The 18,241-nt window shown below is 39.4% G+C and overlaps 1 protein-coding gene across 6 annotated transcripts in view; it reads right to left on the bottom strand.

The window, feature by feature from the left end:
- NOL4 (nucleolar protein 4) overlaps nt 1-18,241 on the bottom strand; it is a 189,044-nt gene that overhangs the window by 155,220 nt on the left and 15,583 nt on the right. The window contains exons 1-2 of one of the 6 annotated variants that reach the window (XM_018080546.3): nt 18,200-18,231; nt 9,494-9,595 (exon numbers count right to left, since the gene is read on the bottom strand). The exons of 4 other annotated variants lie outside the window; for them this stretch is intronic. In XM_018080546.3, coding sequence (XP_017936035.1) covers nt 9,494-9,535 — 42 coding nt within the window. In that variant the 5' untranslated portion in view covers nt 9,536-9,595; nt 18,200-18,231. Of the gene's footprint in view, nt 1-9,493; nt 9,596-18,199; nt 18,232-18,241 lie in introns of those variants that run through there. One more of the 6 variants, XM_018080555.3, reaches the window with a different exon arrangement.

The raw sequence follows: 18,241 nt of genomic DNA, 5'->3' as shown, positions 1-18,241 counted from the left end.
CATCAGTATATGAAGAATAAAATAAGAATGGCCAATTCACTTGTACTCCAACAGTGTACTTGAATTTAGATCTCTGGAAGCAGCAGTGTAACCTAACCTTTACTGTGTATTTTAAGCAATAAGGGCGCTCCAAGCTTAATATATTTGATAATACCATTACTGATGCTGTAATTCATGCCACAACAAAACTGATTTACATAGACACTTTTGTGACAAAACACATGTAATTATTGCTACAGTGACCAAATAAAGACAAAATATGAGAAATGAAAAAGTAATAACCATGTATGACTCCCAGTTGCTGTCCCTTTTTCATAATTTCTTACTAACTCATTCCACTAAGTTTGCTGGATGTGGAAAAACAGGGTTCATTTTTCTCACTGTTCCTATTTTTATTCCACCCTTAATTACTTTAATTCTTCATATATTTCAAGGAAAGAACCCAAATAATCCCAATGGCTCCAAAGAACCCCCTAGGGTGACACAGAGGAGCTCTGACATGTTCCTAATAGCAATGGAGAAAATGCCAGTCATTTTATAGCATAACTTTCTAAATGTGTATTACTCCAAATGATAGAGGGTTAGGAGGTGTTGATACACTACCAGACAGACAGGTTTTATCCTGTCCTGCTCCACTATGCCCAACCTTCTTCAAAGAGGTTCCTGCCCAAAGCTACTGGTATCTTCCATCTGCACAGCAAGTTTTGCTCTCTATCCACAGGAGACAGCTGGACCAGGGCAGAACTCCAGCACACATGTAATGAAAGAGCTGCCACAGCCCTGATAGAAATGACTGTGTTGAGGATTCAGGGTGGAGGAAGATGAAGAATTCACAGTGCAGGTTCCACCACACGTTAAAGCCTCGGAGAGATCATCTGGGAACAGCTGATCTGAGAAAGCAGCAAGGCTCCCAACCCATGATTAGTCTCTAAAATTTCACCAACCACCAGCTCAAAAACTTTGTGGCATTGTGACAAGTTTTGGTACAACCATCATTAAGAGTTTGCTTGGCATTACCCACTACCATTGCCTACTATTTAAAAAAAAAATTTGCTTTAGAGATGGGAACAACATAAAAATCCAGATCTTCACATCTTTAGAGGAATTCACATGTGAGCACCGTAGGGGGGCCCATCTTCAATCATTATTTTCTCACCACCCAAACAGCACAGTGGGATCCCTAATAATTTCAAACACTCTTAGTATGACGACAGTGTTATCTCACACCACTCTCCAAACACTCAGAAGTTTATAGTGTTGATTAACTGATAAAGATTTAATCTGTTTATTACTAATGAGTTTTGTTTTATGAAATTTCCTATGAGGGAGCTCTCTTTTTTAATTAAAGAGAAAGGTATTACAACGATATTAATTTAAAACCTGAGAAGCCACCTCAGCAGAGCTGACACAGGCAAACATTACAAATACATTCAAAGAAGAAACTCGAAAATGAAACTCATTTGCTGCTTTTGGTGGCCGTACTGTGCAGTGCTCTTTCAAATGGTCCTCCTACCTCCCTCCCCAGACATGAACACCCAAAGCATGATGTGGGGGTTCTCTTGAAGCTGCATTTCTCCATGCAGCTGAATAAAACAGTAAGCATTGCTATTACTTCTAAAAATGCACAGACGTAAAATCTGCACAAACTCTCCGTCATGACTCCTAACTGAAATGTCAGAAAATGAATACAAATTTTCCAAATTTTGTCAGTCAAAAAGGGTAGGAAAGAAATGGTTTACATGGAGTGGAAACTGCTTCAGGGAAAAACAGAACTATTATTCATCATCTACACCTGTAATTTCACCATAACTTTATCTGGTGGGGCCTGGACATGATTAGGTTGGGCTTCATTCTGTTTGGTGCTGCATAAGGCAATAAGGTAGACCTTGTTTCAGAACTCCTGCAGTGCTGTAGAAGGTGCTGAGTTGCTGTGAGAAAACACTTCATCTGGCAACATGCAATGTTGTGCAGAGATGTAAGCCTCAGCTGCAGAAGCAATACACCAGGTGAGTAACTTGAATAAGGTAAATACTTACTGACACTTTTGACATTCAATACTGACATCCCAATGAGTAAAAAGTTGGGCAAATGATACAACCTCAAGTCTCCATTTAAACCATGAAGTCTCTGAAGTGGACGCAGTTGTATCAGGCTTTCCTGCCATATGCCATTACACTACACTTTTATCCTGAAATTGCTATTTGATAAAGGCATTAACAAAGAAGCTCTTCCTTATAAGCTAGCTTTGGGTATAAATTTTCACAGTGCCTAAGGGGACATTTTTTTTCGCTTCAGCTAAGGCCAAAAAAAGTGAATGAGAGAATACACGGTAATGCTATTCCCATGACCGAAAGGCAATGAAATGTCCACAAGGGACAGGACAAGTAATAGGCTTAAACTACACCATGGGAGATTTGCATTAGACATTTGGAAAAACTTACTATTGATGTGGATAGTCAAGTACAGTAATAGTTAGCCTGGGGAGGCTTTGGGATGTATGTCACAGGGGGATTTAGAGACCAGGTTAGGCAAATATCTGTCAAGGGACAGTTGAGTAAATCCTGTCTTGGATATGCTAGATATTAATTAGGTTCCTTCTTGATAACTCTAGGACTGAGAAACTTAAATAACACTTTCAAAGTGACTTGGGCACTAACAACTCTGGAATAGCAAAGAGGATATTTATAAATCACTGAGGTATTTTTAGGACTTTTATTCAGCATGGCAAGAGTCCAAGACTCACTTTCAAAAATTACTTAGGAATGGAAGCCTCGCTGAAGGTTTCACTTCAAACATTGGACTTAGACTCTTAAATCTTTTAGGCTGAGTTTCATCCCACTTGTTTCAGCCATCACTGTTTGCCATGCCCTTCTCCTAAACCACTCGTCTCAGATGCTCTCTCGCCAGCAGTGTGATAGACACTGACAAAATGCGATTCATCCTTATAGCTGCCGGAATGGTTTCAATCTCTGCCAGTGAGATGCTACTTAATTCTACTCTGCGTTACAGGTATTCCTGTTTACTCTTGTTTTTATCTATAAACAGAAATCTTCCTATGTTCTTAGAATACAAATAAATAGATGTTTCTTTTCATTTTCAGCCCTATAAAATCCATTTGCACGCTGAGATTAAAGAGAGATTTTCTTGTTTGTTTTTAGATACGAACACAAAGAATAAATTTCTGAACAGAAGTGAATTTTACAGAGAGTTGTGCACCCTTCAGAAAGTGCTAAGGATCCCTTTGAACAATGATGTTTGAGGAGATAGGCAGTCTCTTTTATTGAGGTGGAATATATGGGGCTTGTGGGAGTAGAGAAGGGAAGAAAGTTTGCCAGTAAAGCAGACAGATAAAACTCTTAAGACAGCAAAAAGATCTATTAAATGAAAGGTTGTCATTTTTATAGTTACTTTGCAGAGGAAAAAAAAATTTAATACAAGCCTTTAAAATTAATGCCACTGAAACAAAAGCGCTTGTAATTCCTTGCTTGAGAATACCTGCCCGATCTCATGTTAAAATTTCTTGGAGGAAATAGGTCTCATAAAACATCTTCTTGCTTTGTGAATGAATATAACTATCAGCATCTTGACAGTGTTCAAAAAATATTCCTATAAAGACATGATAGATGAAAATAGAAAATAAAAGGAAAGGCTTTGTTCATGGTTTTACACAAAATGTTCAGGTCTATAAAAAACCCTGTTGTAAAAGCATCAAAGCCAGAAGCACCTACAAAACATTAGGAGTAGATGTAAATAACAATCAACCTAAACATTTCTTTACATAATATAAATCATATATAAATCTAAGACTGCTTTGAATGCAGAAATATCATTTTTCTCATATAACCAGTTCAGACAACAGCAGAGTTAAAGCATATTTATGTCCCCACACATCTCCTGGCTAGTATCATATCTTGAATGTCCCCTGGATGGGAAACAAAGTCTTTTGCTGACTGAAGCTCCATACTCTGAATGAACAAAAAGTTTTGCACATAACCCTTCACTTTGTTAGTTTATACATAATGAGGTCCTGACATGACTGTATGCAGATGTTTTACTCCCTCTGGATTCAACACAGGAAAATTTTGTATTGTAAGTGTTCGGGGGAACCAATGGTAGCTGATACATAAATGAACCCTATATATCTGTCTGCAGAAACAAGTAAAAATAATTTCAGACTGAAAATCCTGTTACACATTATTTCCTTTATCTGCTTGCTCAGTAACTGTAAAAAATACTAATATTTAAAAAAAGGGATGACTATTTTAGAATGTCTCTTATTCCCATAGTAATGAATAAATCTAGTTACATCAGCCCATATATTTGAATTCCCAGTACATCCATTTGAATATCTAACTCATTCCTGTCAGTGCAGTGTAAACACACAAAACATCAGAAGTTATTAGTATTTGATAGCTTTTATTAAGTTACCTAAAATAAATAAATTGATCATTTCTATTCAGTTCCAAATGGAAAGTGTCTATAGCAGCTAAGGGGATATTTATTATTTGAAATTTATAGTTTCTGTTCCTCATTATATGATGTTTGAGCAGAAAATCTCATATTTTACCAGCAGATGGAGACAGGAAAAATCAGAGTTATATTAAAGCAGAACCATTTCCAGCTAACAAGTTCTCCCTCTGGAACCTTTAGAGCAAGAAACCCTACGAGGACTAAACAAATAACCTAGGATATAGCAGCAATGAGTCAAACTAATTGTAAAAATAGATTATGAAAATAAAGAGAAGTAAAATGGCAAGTAGATTTGCCATTTGAGATGAGAGACTAAAACTAACAACAGATACAAAGTTTGGGGATACTATGAAAGTTGTAGGTAAGAAAAAGTCCTCTGACTGTCTTTATCTGTACCAGTTCAGATGATGGTAAAGCACCAAGGCCAAATCTCTGTCCATAAACAGTAAGGGGTGTATGCTGGGTGCCATATAAGTCTAAAATATCCTGCCCAAAAGGGCTATTCTATTGTGTCCTTTCAGGTGAGGTCATCATCTGGTGTCAATCACTAGCTTTATTAAATTAAACACTTGCAAATAGAGAAAATGGATTGTGAAATCCAGCTTGCCCAACTGCAAAGGGAAGGTCTGTCATTTTTCCTTCCCTGAAGTGTAGTAAAATGGGCCTGGAGATCATTTCATGGTATACAAGGTACTTTCAAAGGTATCTTCAGAGGTCCCTTTGGCACAAACAGGATAATAACCTGACCAGTTGTCTCTGAGATAAATACTTAAAGCTCTTTCCACACTGAAAAAGGGTAGAAACTTCTCTTTTTCATCTTTCTTCAGAAGGGGCAACCTGATGCAAAGGAAGTTCAACCTGAACCTGAGGAAGAACTTCTTTACTGTGCAAGTGACCACACACCGTAACAGACTGCCCAGAGAGGTTGTGGAGTCTCCGTCACCAAAGATATTCAAGAACTGTCTGGACACAATCCTGTGCAATGTGGTCTAGGATGACCCTGCTTGAGCAGGGAGGTTGGACCAGATGACCCACTGTGGTCTCTCCCAGCCTTCCCCATTCTGTGATTCTGCAATAGGCAGATCTATCATGATCCGTGTTAGTGCAGGAGGAGAGATCTGAAATGAAACATGGAAAGTGGCTGCCAACTCTTGTGTCTCCTACTGAAAACAAGCAAGGACATGGGAAGCAAGAGGCAATTTTAAAAAGGTGCCTCAAGATGAAGGGCACGCAGAGCACTGAAGGAATGGTAAGAAGACCCTGGTGAGGAATACAGGGACAGGCAGAGCCCTGGTTACACTTTTCATAGTTAAGAGTTACTTCTCAACTGAGGTCTGAATACTCTTTTCTCTCAGCACACTAACACTTGATTATTTTTTTCCTTAGGTGTTTAAATATTTACACAACCATTCTGAACAAAATCAGGTCACAAGACAAGTCACACTTCACTATTTGTGAAGTCTGTTGCTGCAGGTGAACCAAACACCATGAGCTGTATCTCTGTGAACAAGTGGGGCACCACAGGAGCAGCACATCTGTAGCACAAAGCAGTTGATACCAAGGAGCTGATGGCACACCATAAGTATTTCAGGCTGTCTCTAACCTGGTCCCCTGCAATGGACACACACATTCTGGGTCACAACCCAGAACACCTGGAACAAAGAGTAGTTTTCTTTTACTAAAAGGAATCCATTTATGCACTGAAAAAACACTGCGGTGTGAAACAAAGCCCAGCAAGGTGGTCTGTTCCACAGACCTATTCATTTTCCAGACTAAAATGTCAGTCCAGATGCAGTCGTATTTTCCTTAGCAAGACAACAAGATAAGATTTTTCACACAAACACACACACAAACACACACACACACATTGTGGTGAACAGTACCCAAAACGATGAGGAAAATACTTAAGGATCTAGCTCAGGAACACACATGGCCCTGGTGTGACTAGGGAGAGCAGAAGGATAATGAACAAACACCTGTTCTGAAGTAGAGACCATATTTGCCACATTACTCCCTCTACATGCCTCCCTCTCCAGACAATTCCTGCCTCCCTAGCCTGTTAAAACAACAGATGATACTGCCATCATTAGATGAAGTCTAATTTGAGCTAGCCTTTGTTCCTTTTCTTTACTTGTTCACAGAGAAAGTAAATTAATGCTCTATTCTGTCTACAAAAGTTTGTTGAGTCAGTGTATTTAGTACAGGAAAAATTAACCCAGGCACTACATGCATCATATTCAGTGAAATGCATGTGGCAATTCCATTCAAACCAAAGCTAGAATTGGACAGAGAGAGAGAGGAAGTGCACATATAGCACCCATGGGGAAATGGCAGTTTTCACTTCAAAGGTGAATAATTGAAAAAAAAATGCAATTTATTGCATTACCTTTTTTTTCACTTGAACTTAAATATAATTTACCAATTAATTCTTCATTTTAAAAAATCAACTTGAAAATAATTTCTGATCTAAGAAAATTCAAGAGTTTGTTCTGAAGTTTATATATTTTAAAAGAAAAGCAATAATTACTTTTTTTTGATAACCAGACTGTATTATTTCCTGTTCCCTGAAGGGTGCTGTATCTTTTCTAGTGGGTTAGTTTTCTATTAGAAAGAATTAAATTTTGACTTTGAAGTTGTTGGTTTTGGGGTTTTTGTAAAATACTCAATACAGTTCTGGTAACATCCAGCACACTTCACTTGCCCACTTCAAACTCACTATTTGGTAAGCAGCTGAGAGCTAATAAACCTAGCTTGGACATTAAGGATAACTGAACTGAGTGTAACACTGCCAAATTTAACTGAAGCATTTTGTTTAATTTTACATTCATGACCAAAGTTTTAATGCATGTATTCCTTCTTGATGACTCATTAAAGGAGTCATCTAGGTATGAGGACCTTCTACCAGAATGTTCTGTAATTGTGTGAATTCTAAGAAATTGCAGTTTTTAAGCTTAAAAAACTGTCAAGATTTCAGTTCTACCATGAAAGGGGTTGAAAAGGTGTGAAAATTCATCTCATTAAAGTAATGTTATTCTTTTACTGAAAGTGAATTTGAACATAAAGGTAAGTATTAAGATAGTTATAAAATAATGTATCTCCTAACTAAGACACCATAAAAGGTTCAAAGAAAAGATTCTGAGGTTGGAGGTAATCTTTCTGTGTACAGATTTCTTCAGCTGTTCCAAAAACTTTAAACATAGCATCAGGCTTAGTCAAACAATAGAAAGATAACAACTCACTGAAGCACAAGTGTCCACTCAGTGTATGAGTACTGAAATGACATTCTCTTTTTCATGTCTTCCTACTCTTCATACATTTTAACTACATATGCCAAGCTGTAAGCAGTTACTCCAAGACTTTTCCAGAGAAGACTGCAATGCCAAGCTAAATGCTTGGCAGGGGAACTGCCTTTTCAATCCCACAGCTAATCTGCAAAGGTCAACTACTCTTGGTGAGTATTCTAAAGGGAAGGGAGTTCAGCTCCCCACTCCGACAGCTCAGCAAACTGTACATTAATTCCCATGAAACTTTGTTTCTAAAAGTTTCTAGCAATTACAATGCATAAAAAACTTAGTTTTACTTTAGTTCAAAATAGACAGTTCTTTGTATCTTTGATTAGTATGAAAAGATTTGATTTTCCTGAATAAGGGTACAAGGATAAAACAACTAATTCTCTTCAAATATTTTTGACTGAAAGAGATTTTAAAATGAATAGGCGTGGACCCTGAGTGGGCCTGTTTAGTATGTTTTGGGTATTTTTCCTAAATTATAATATCTGGTATTGTCACCAGCTCAGCTACTAATTAAAAGTTAACTCTTAACATTTCCATCATGCTCAAAAAATGAACAATCCCATAATTGTATTTTAAAGTGTGCTATACTTTACAGGTATTCAAGCACTAGGAATGCCATGTAGATCTATAATGCCACCTTTTTTCAGACCGATGAAATGCAACTACTGCATACCAAAAGTAACCTAATTCAGAAATGAAGCTTAAATAATGAGAAATCATTACCCCAAAGCACTGCCTGCAAAATTAAATGTATATTCTAAAGTTATATTCAAAATACTCATGCAGGGGTGTTTGCAGAGGGCACTTTTTTAATAAATAATGTGATATGCAAGTACCAAGTGCTACATGCAGCAATCAGGTGCTAAGAGGATACCACACCGCAGATCAACACTGCTCAGTGACAAAACTTCTAAAAATAAATTGCTTCAAAATCCTAGCCAATTGATAAAATACTTCAAAAAGTCAGGGGAAGGGGATGAATCAGAAGACTGCTAATGGGATGTAGTGGTTTTGTGTCTAGATCTCTGGGTGCAACTCCAGCAAGGGCTTTTGTCCCTTAAAGTTGCGTCTTCCTTTCACCTGCTGCCTACTGCAAGGAACAGCCCTTGCAGGGTGGCAGGGAGATGAAGTGTGTGACCTAATCTCTCCCATCGATGTTTCTATAACAGCTGTTCACTTGCTTATACAAAATGAGTTCATGGTCTCAGCCCAGCTCCCAGAGGACAGCTGTCTACATCACCAAAACCACTGCTACAACAGACCATTAGGTGCCATTAATTGGTAACCTCATTAGCATCATCAGTAAGACACTGAGGATCAAATTTTAAGCTGCACTGGTGCTGTACAGGCAGCTTATGGTAGGGACAGATGAGAAAACATCAGTGACTTTGTGTGACCTGTACAAAGCCTTGGCGCTGATACAACCCAGGCACTGGTTCAGCAACCTCACTTGCAAGGCCAAGCATAGAATAAGGACAACTGGCCCCAGTTCCAATGCCAAAGGGGACAGGAGTCTCCAGGGCACCCATGTTCCATGCGTGTCCTCGTTCTCTGACCACATTACCAATATACTTCCCACAAGAGAAGCTTGTTTCAGGGAGGAAAGAGGTACTTCCCAGACTAAATATTCCTAAACTAACAGCTTCCAATGGAGATCCCTCTAGATTTCTGCACGGACAAATGAGTAGGGATTATGAAGGGGCTCACTGTAATTGCACAGGTAATGTTACCTGACATGGGATAGAGGCCACTGGGGACTCAGCAGTCTGCATGGGTCACTGACTTCTGCCTGTATGTGGTTTTAGCAGCAGTGGTGTGACAGCCCTGATGACCTACAAACATAAGCAAAGTAGGAACTGTAGGGATTAGGGTCTGTTCTCAGATGAAGCAACACAGTACACAAAAAAATCAGGCAAAACACTGGATACTCAATCTCTCCACCAGGTCTGAAATAGAAGCAGCAAATATTATGTCATATATTGGCAGTAAGGTTTTTGGTGTAGCCAACAATGCCACAGACCAAATATATAACCATGGTCTTCAGGAAAATTCATCCCAGAGGGGTGCAGAAGTTATCCTTCCAAAAATACACAAAAAAACCCATAACTTATTTCATCCTCCCTCTGACCTGAGGGAGGGCATCATCAAACTAAATTAATTGGTTAATAAAGAATATTCCTTTCTTAAATTAGTTTTGTTAATATTTTTGTGTGCGTGTACAGACCCAATTTTACAAAATGAAATTATCTCACAGACTTATGTGGGGCTTTTTAATAACTTATTTGTTGGAGTTTTCTTTAATTAAATTACATTTCCCTAATTCTGTGGTTTTTCTCACTCCTGCAACGCTCTTCTGTCCTGGGTAACCTAGGAAAGATCAAGTGCCCCAGGCAAAAATCCTGTGCTCCTGTGAGGAAGCATTGTTGCAGATAGTCGGATCATTTACACCACTTTTTTCTCCATCTCTTCTTCCTCCCTTCCTCAATCATAAGTAAAGTCCACAGCATGAAGAGGCAAATCCTTGCCAGCAGAACCAAGTTTTGAAAAACACTGCTCCGCCATATGTTCAGTCCCGACCAGCGTGATAGTTAGGAGGCTGACATCTGCAGATGGGGAGTTCATACCACCATTCAGCACAAACATGCTGCTACTGTACACTGAAGTCGGTATTAGCCAGTCTTTGCTTAGGAGAAATTTTCAGCTCTGATCTACAATTTCACCTTGCCAACTAATTTTTGTTACAGTGTTGTAAATGAAATAGATATAAAAAGAATCTCAGAGAAAAACGGTGGCAGTGATTGAAAAAGGGAGCCCCTATGAATCCTTTTGGTAATCTCCTTTAGAACGAAAATTCTTCGGTATCAGATATTACATTGAAGCCGTTTGTGTAATAGGAAACATTGTTAATGTTACGCATGACGAACCTTCATGAAAGTCCACCAAACTCTATTTGGTCTTAGGCTTATGCATTTAGAGAATACAACCATCCCAGTCTCCTGGACTTCTTTGCAGACCCAGAAAACTCAGTTTTTCTCTAAGATGTATCAACCTTGCAGTAAGCACTTAAGAATATAAGTTATTCTTGTCTTCCTTAATGCCCTTCTGAAAGCAATGAGAATAGTCTACTTAAACGTTTGTAGGGGTGAGAATGATTCTTCTTAGAGAAGGAGTAAGCTAAAATACATTTTCCCTGCTACTTTTTAATTTCTCTCCCCCCTGCTCCTCTCTCAGTCCATCTGCAGCTCCTCATGCAGTCCAAACATCCAAACATGACTTTTTCCAGGGCTTAAACAGATTTATGGTTATCAATTTCCACAGGGGTTGTGTGCATGTTCTCCCAGGCATGCCTAGGCACCAACACTCATCAGAGGGCTGGAAATCAAAATCTGTGTCTGTTACGCCACTGGCAATGAAATTCAGTGGGTTCATGTTTATTGTGTGCCTCATTCAGACCTTTGCTGCATAGCAGTCCCCTTCTTCAAAAGGTTCTACCTAAAAGATATGCCTCTGGGTGAATTTTCTTTAAAATGTTTTGCAGTCTTATCTAATATGATTATTAAATGGGAGAGTGAATGGAACTACTTTCCTTTATTATATTGCTCTGGAACTGAACAGGACAATGTCTGAACTGTAAATTCCCAGTAGAAAGGAGTTCGATCTTCAGTTACACAAATTTGACTCAGAACTTTTCCTGCATCAAATCTGGAGCATGCCCTGAGCAGCAAACAGTTCAAACCAGTGATCATTACAACACTGACCTTGCAAATGCTGTTTTATCAGGTAAATTCAGCTTTTTAGTTTTTGTAAGTAACAGCTTCCTGGGGTTTTTTAATGCAGATAAGAGGTACACTCCAGTTCTGATCACTAATTATGCTGCCCACCATCCCTTTTCCTTTTAACAGAATTAAAGAAACAGTCAAACCATTATTTTCTCAACACTACTGCAAAAACAGGTGTTTTGAATAAGCAGGTAACCAGATTTACTCAATATTTGATACATGATAAAAGACAGGAAAACAGAGTATTTGCAAGTTGAAGACTCCCTGTTAATCAGATGTTTGAGAGTCTCTGCCTTAATCTAGACATGCCCACGAATTTACTACTATACACTATTGCTTTGCACGCTAATATTAGTACATATACCGCAGATGATGAAAGAAAAGGAAAGATGCAGTTGAAATAAGGCTGCTCTGTCTAAAGTTCATGCTTATTTTCTCATACCTACAATGATTAATATGCAAACTATATGAAGTTTTGTAATTTTTACTACAATTCTGTGCTCAAAACAAGAGCCAAACAATATATTAACATATGTATCCTTACATATTAACAATATGCATCCTTACTTAGACTTTCTCTCTTTATATAAAAACTATAAAGTTTTAAATTTCTCAGCTGTTTGCAAGAACAGGAAGAAAAGTTGAAACATAGGATTAGAATTCAATTATGTATTAAATGCAGTATAATGACTATACTATTCATCAAGTTCATAAGAATTTGGTGCTCTGTCACCCAATATCTTAGTTTAAACCACTACATTCAAACTGTAGCGAAACCATAATTCACCAGTATTAAGTGACCTGCCCATTTTCTCACTCCTCTGTGTTTTCTGGCTGCATCAAGTTAATGGGACACAGCGCTCGGATGTCTTCAGTAATGACAGTAATGTTTCTCTTCCTCTCATGACATACACATGATGTGTACAGCCTGGACAATGGATATGGCCATCCAACCCAGAGCCCACTGCAATTGATGGTTTAGCTTGCAATGTGATATGGGATCTCCTGAGAGGGATAGAACTACACAAAACCAGGGACAGATGAAAAAAAAAATCAAATGGTGACTTAGTCCATCCCCTGACAGAAAAGGGATTGCCATCTGTTGCTCATGATGTATTTTCTTGTCTTAAATGACTCATCTGAGGTAGGTTTCCTCATTGCCTCTGAGAGACTATTTGACAGACTAGTAGAGGTAAATACAGAAACTTTGGCTGAGCCCATGCCAAGAGTCTGCTACAAAAGGTTTGTAGACTGTTGTCTTGCTGTTTCTTAGTGATGTTCACTTGGAAGACAGACACAACACTAACCCTCTCTAGTACTCATTTGGGGAATAAAGTTTCTCTGTCATACTAGATCATATCTGCTGAGAAGAAGTTAGCAAGGGCCCCTTGGTGGCAGTGAGAAATAGGTGATCACCTCCCTAAGGCTTTGCCATGTCACCGCCTTCTTTATTTCCAGTGTATCTCCTAATTCCTGCTCTGCTCCTGCCAAAAACAGTTTCCCTTGCACGGGGTCCAGTACATTCTTTCTTCACAAATAATAGCATAATTTAAAATCCCATTGAAGACTCACATTGATTTTAATAAACTATGGCTCAATCTCACAAATTGTCCTATTTTGTCCGAAATGATGCTCTGCCTGCAAAGGACTAGGGACACACCATCAACAGTTTTAGTTCCTCAGCAAATACAGAAATCATAGTTTCACATACACATTAGAGATGGCTAAGGGTATAAAACTTCAAGTTTATCTTACAAGGAAAGGCAACATTTGTTTTCATCTTGCTGCTGCTGACAACATGAATATTTTTATTCTGCTGAACAAAACATTAACAAGGACTGAATTTTCAAACGCAATATTTTTTCCTTTCTCCATCAATTTAACATGAAACTGCATCTTCTGATATAGTGCTGTGCTTACAAGGAGCTGCAATTTGCTTTTCTCAAACTTTCACCTTTTCTTTACGTCAGGCTTGATTCTTCCTGGACTACATTTCCCAAGACACACTGCAGAAGGAGATCATGTGTTTCATGACACATTTAGTACAATCAAGGATGCCAGTGTAGTAGAAATTCTTGTGTCACATCTCTCTCTTTGTAAATGCATTGCACCCACTCATTTGCTTGCACTTTGTAGCAACCACTCTCCCCCAAAAAACTGAGAAGGCTTTGCTGCACTTGCACCAACAGAGAGAATCAGCTATGGGGACTGACTATGTACTTTATCTACATGATTTAAGCCTTGTCTGCTCTAAGAGAAATATGTTATTACTTTATTTGATGAATCACACCTGCTACCCAAACCACATACAAGGTCAGTTCTCCCTCACTAGGACAACTCTAAATTCAAAATCTGTGTCTACAACTGCCAAACTAGCATGGATCACCAAGAGGATTTAAAAAGACCACGCAGGCAAGCCCTGTTCTGTGCAAATAGCCTACTACAGTACTGTATTTTGTGTGTGCTACAATCTTTAAAGGGAAATGACACAGTCATTTCCCTTCAAATCAAATCATTTCTAGCATAACTTTTCATTGGGGGTATTCTGCATGGATCCTGGAATTCGCTTTCTGAGGAGACATCAGGCACAGCTGCATGTCTGATAAATATGTGGGCTTGTTTTTCATGCAGGAGGGGTGTGTGTGAAATTAAATTCAATTTGATTCAACAGTATTTTACTGGCATGGCAAGCTGGCTAAACGTAGTCTAAGAAAAATGAACAGACCCTTAAGGTAGCTGTCACCAGCTGATACAATGCATTTCAGATGGGGTTTCATTCTGTATCTGGGGTTTTAGCCCATCTATCTATTCCCCACTACAGCCCATTTCCCATCTTGTTCAGTCATTTTTAATAGTAACCTGCCATCTAAGAGCACTTCACAACACAATGCCATCATTACGCTCTCCTCCAGGGGTCAGAAATAGTTTTTTCTTCAGTTTTTTTTGACAAATACATTTTATGATTTCTGATGATACCCCCAAAAAAATCCTTTTGTTTCTCCCACAGATATTGAATGTTGAGGCAAAAGGCTTTGCTCTATTTCATTTTTCCTAGTAGGTTTTGTGCTCAGATGCTCCTTTTTTTTTCTCCCCCATTTTTTTGTTTCCTTGTTTCTGCTTATACCGTATAGACATTCCTTCTCCATTCAGTGTATGTTTCAGCCTTTGTATTCACTGAAATAAAAAAAAACCCTATTACAACAACAGTACCCAGTCTAGCATCCCATTGTTTGCTTTCATCCTTCCCAGACCTCAGTTAAACCGAGTATCATGAGTTACAGAGACAGAATCATAGAACCACAGAATGAATTGGGTTGGAAGGGACCTTAAAGATCACCTAGTTCCAACCCCCCTGCTATGGACAGGGTCACCTTCAACTATATCATATTGCTCAAAGCCCAATCCAACCTGGCTAAAACCCAAACCAACTTCTAGGGATGGAGCATTCACACCTCCCTGGGCAACCTGTTCCAGTGCCTTACCAACCTCAGTGTAAAAAATCTCTTATGTCCAGTCTAAATCTACCCTCTTTCAGTTTAAAAGGACTGCTCCTTGTTCTGTCACTACAGGCCTTGGTGAAAAGACTCTCTCTGTCTTTCCTGAAAGCACCCTTCAAGTACTGAAAGGCTACAATAAGCTCTCCCTGGAGCCTTCTCTTCTCCAGGCTGAACAACCCCAGCTCTCTCTGCCTGTCTTCATAGGAGAGGGGCTCCTGCCCTCTGATCTTCTTCATGGCCCTCCTCTGGACCTGCTCCAACAGGTTCATGTCTTTTCTGTGCTGAGGACACAGTGCTCCAGGTGAGATCTCATGAGAGTAGAGCAGAAGACTCACGTCCCTCAACCTGCTGTTCACGCAGTGGTGATGACTAGAAGGAACCATCACAATCAACTCAGCTGATGCTACGTATAACTCAAGCTACCTAAATTCTCCAAATTAATTCTTGTGAGTTATTGATGCTGTACCTATTGTAACAATTTATTTTGCATTTTCGGTCCCCCAGAAGTCAATCTGTTACTATGATGAGGCCAATAAATAAAGGCTTTGATGTTGCTTTCACACTTGATCCTCCTGTGCTCCTGTGTTGCAGCAGAAGGAATGTCTCCTGCTTGTGGTGAGACAGGACCTGGGAAATAGGGTCTTCAGCGAGCTGTTTACTACAATGCTCTCCTTCTCGAGGTCTTGCTTTATGATGCAGCATACTCTGGGAATTTTTTTCATATTAAGCTTTTACAATCTGATTTGTCAACTTCAGAAACTGAAGCTTCTAGACACCCCTATTATGAGGCTGAGCTTTATATAATTTAAGATGTATTCAGTGTTCCTATCTCTATAATTTAATTTGTCTCATTTTATATTTTGAGCACCTTCTGAATTTTTTTCAAAGAGCTTACTAGGCGTTACGTTGAAAGGATTCTGCTGAAATTATATCCTTTGTTTTCTCATCTTTCATTATTTATGGCCTTTGTTTTAAGGATAATTATTCAACTGATGTTTGAATTAATGAAACAAGGTATGGAAAATCATTAAATTGGCCTGAAAAATCTTACGAGTTAGGAAAAAAACACACTCATATTATTTCCTTGTTTCCAAGTGTACAGGGTCCACTTGGGATATTTGTGGAGTTTAAAGTGAAAGTTCTCAAACAGCAGCCTGCAAGACCATTTGTGGTTTATAAATCAACAGTATCAGCTTCTAGAACCACACTAATCACCTGCACGTTATACACTCAGCAGTCAAAAGGCTGATAATGAAATATCCACGGTCCTTGAGAGATTTTGAGAACTGACAGGGAGTTGTTGCTAAGACTGACAATCTCTTCTGTACAGCTGTGGGGATTACTAAAGGATTTTTGTCTGAGTTTTTTTAACACAAAAGTAGAATTTTCACAAGCATTTGACTAGAGATGGGATTTTTAAAGAAAAAATTACAAACACCATGGGACTCACAATGAAATTTTAACAGTTGATAACACTCCACTTTGGAGCTATTTTACCACCTATAAAGAAGGAGAAAGTGTCCTGTTCTTTTTTGACATTAACTTCTTTAGGACACAGATACGGTTTTGTAGTTAGTTTTTCGTAAAGGAGTTCAATTTTTATTTTCATGTGTGAAATTATTATTGGTCAGATATTTTACTATCTTTTTAGATCCCAGCTGTTTTCTATTAAAGACAATGACAGTCCTGCAGCTGTATTCGATGACACGCAATCCAGCATTTAGTGAAGCCGATAAAATATAGTTTTCTCATATTACAGCTAAAAGAGAAACCTCATCTACTACCTGGGACTAAGGACATTACTCCTATCCACTCCCTTTTCCCAGTTCCTGGGCTGCCCTCTCAGCTACAAAGAAGGGATTCACAAGCCTTCTTCAGGGGACAGACCTGGCTTCAAAATATATCAGGTTACTACTTGCATGTCAGGGATCCAAGGGGACATTTTCCTATCATAACAATATGCAAACATTTTTATTGCCTGTAATAGCCAATTTAGTACCTTGAGGGCCAAAATGGAGCAACACTACTTTTCAGCAAGAGCTATAACTATATACTGCACTACATACCATATAGCCACCCACACATAGTAAAAGACCACCAGGGCTGGTAAGCAGGAGGTATCTCAAGTGCTGGGTTCTGGCAAGAGCAGAAAGCGAGGTGAACACCAGCAGTGACAGTGGTGCAAGCTTTTATTTCCATTCCCTGCATCTCAAATCATGCCAGCCATGACATTTTTGTCACTATTTACAGCAAGTATTTGTAGCTGCCGTAATACTAGGCAGCCCTACATGTGTAGTGTAGTGTGTCATACATCTGCTAGAAGGGTCTCGTGTGTCATCATGGTGAACTTACTTAGGAGACCTGGGGCTTGCTCCCAAAGTCAAGGGCTTCCTTAAGTCAAACTGATAGTCCTGTGCTAGACGGCCATGTTGCAAGTGCACTCTAGGAGTCCAGGACAGCCCTGATGAAATAGGTACCAGATGTATCCCCTTATATGCACACCAGCACCCATCCTTTGCTGACAGGGTTGGCTGGTGCTGAAACATATCCATGGCTGCCCACACAGCTGCTTGGACAGAGGAGGGCATCACAAGCAAGTCCAGAGGAGGGCCACAAAGTTGATCAGAGGACTGGAGCACCTCCCCTGTGAAGACAGGCTGAGAAAGTTGGAGCTGTTCAGCCTGGAGAAGAGAAGGTTGCATGGAGATCTCATAGCAACCTTCTGGTGTCTGAACAGGAAGCCAGAGAGTGACTCTTCATCGGGAACCGTAGTGATAGGATAAGGAGTAATGGGGAAATTTAAGTCAGATATTAGGAAGAAATTCTTTACTGTGAGGGTGGTGAGACAACTGGAACAGGTTGCCTGGGGAGGTTGTGGATGTCACAACCCCAGCAGTGTTCAAGACCAGGTTGGATAAGGCCTTGAGCAACCTGGTCTAGTGAAAGGTATCCCTGCCCATAGTGGGGGGTTTGGGCCTAGTTGATTTTTAAGGTCCACTCCAACCCCTTAACATTCTATGATTCAATGCTTCCATCACCCACCCATCTCCACCGCTAGCATTATTCAGGGTGCTACCAGTGCCAGCAGTAACCACCACGCCGGGCAGGCATAGGGTATTTGCTGCACTGAAAATACACCGGAGCTGATGTTTTACTTTACCGCACGGTATTCCCTGCCCGCCGTGGGTGCTGGCTGACGGCT

The sequence above is a fragment of the Manacus vitellinus genome, unplaced genomic scaffold (genome assembly GCF_001715985.3).
Source record: "Manacus vitellinus isolate BGI_N305 unplaced genomic scaffold, ASM171598v3 scaffold_1_pilon, whole genome shotgun sequence".
In the NCBI taxonomy this organism is placed as follows: domain Eukaryota; kingdom Metazoa; phylum Chordata; class Aves; order Passeriformes; family Pipridae; genus Manacus; species Manacus vitellinus.
This window is presented reverse-complemented; position numbering and strand designations above follow the sequence as displayed.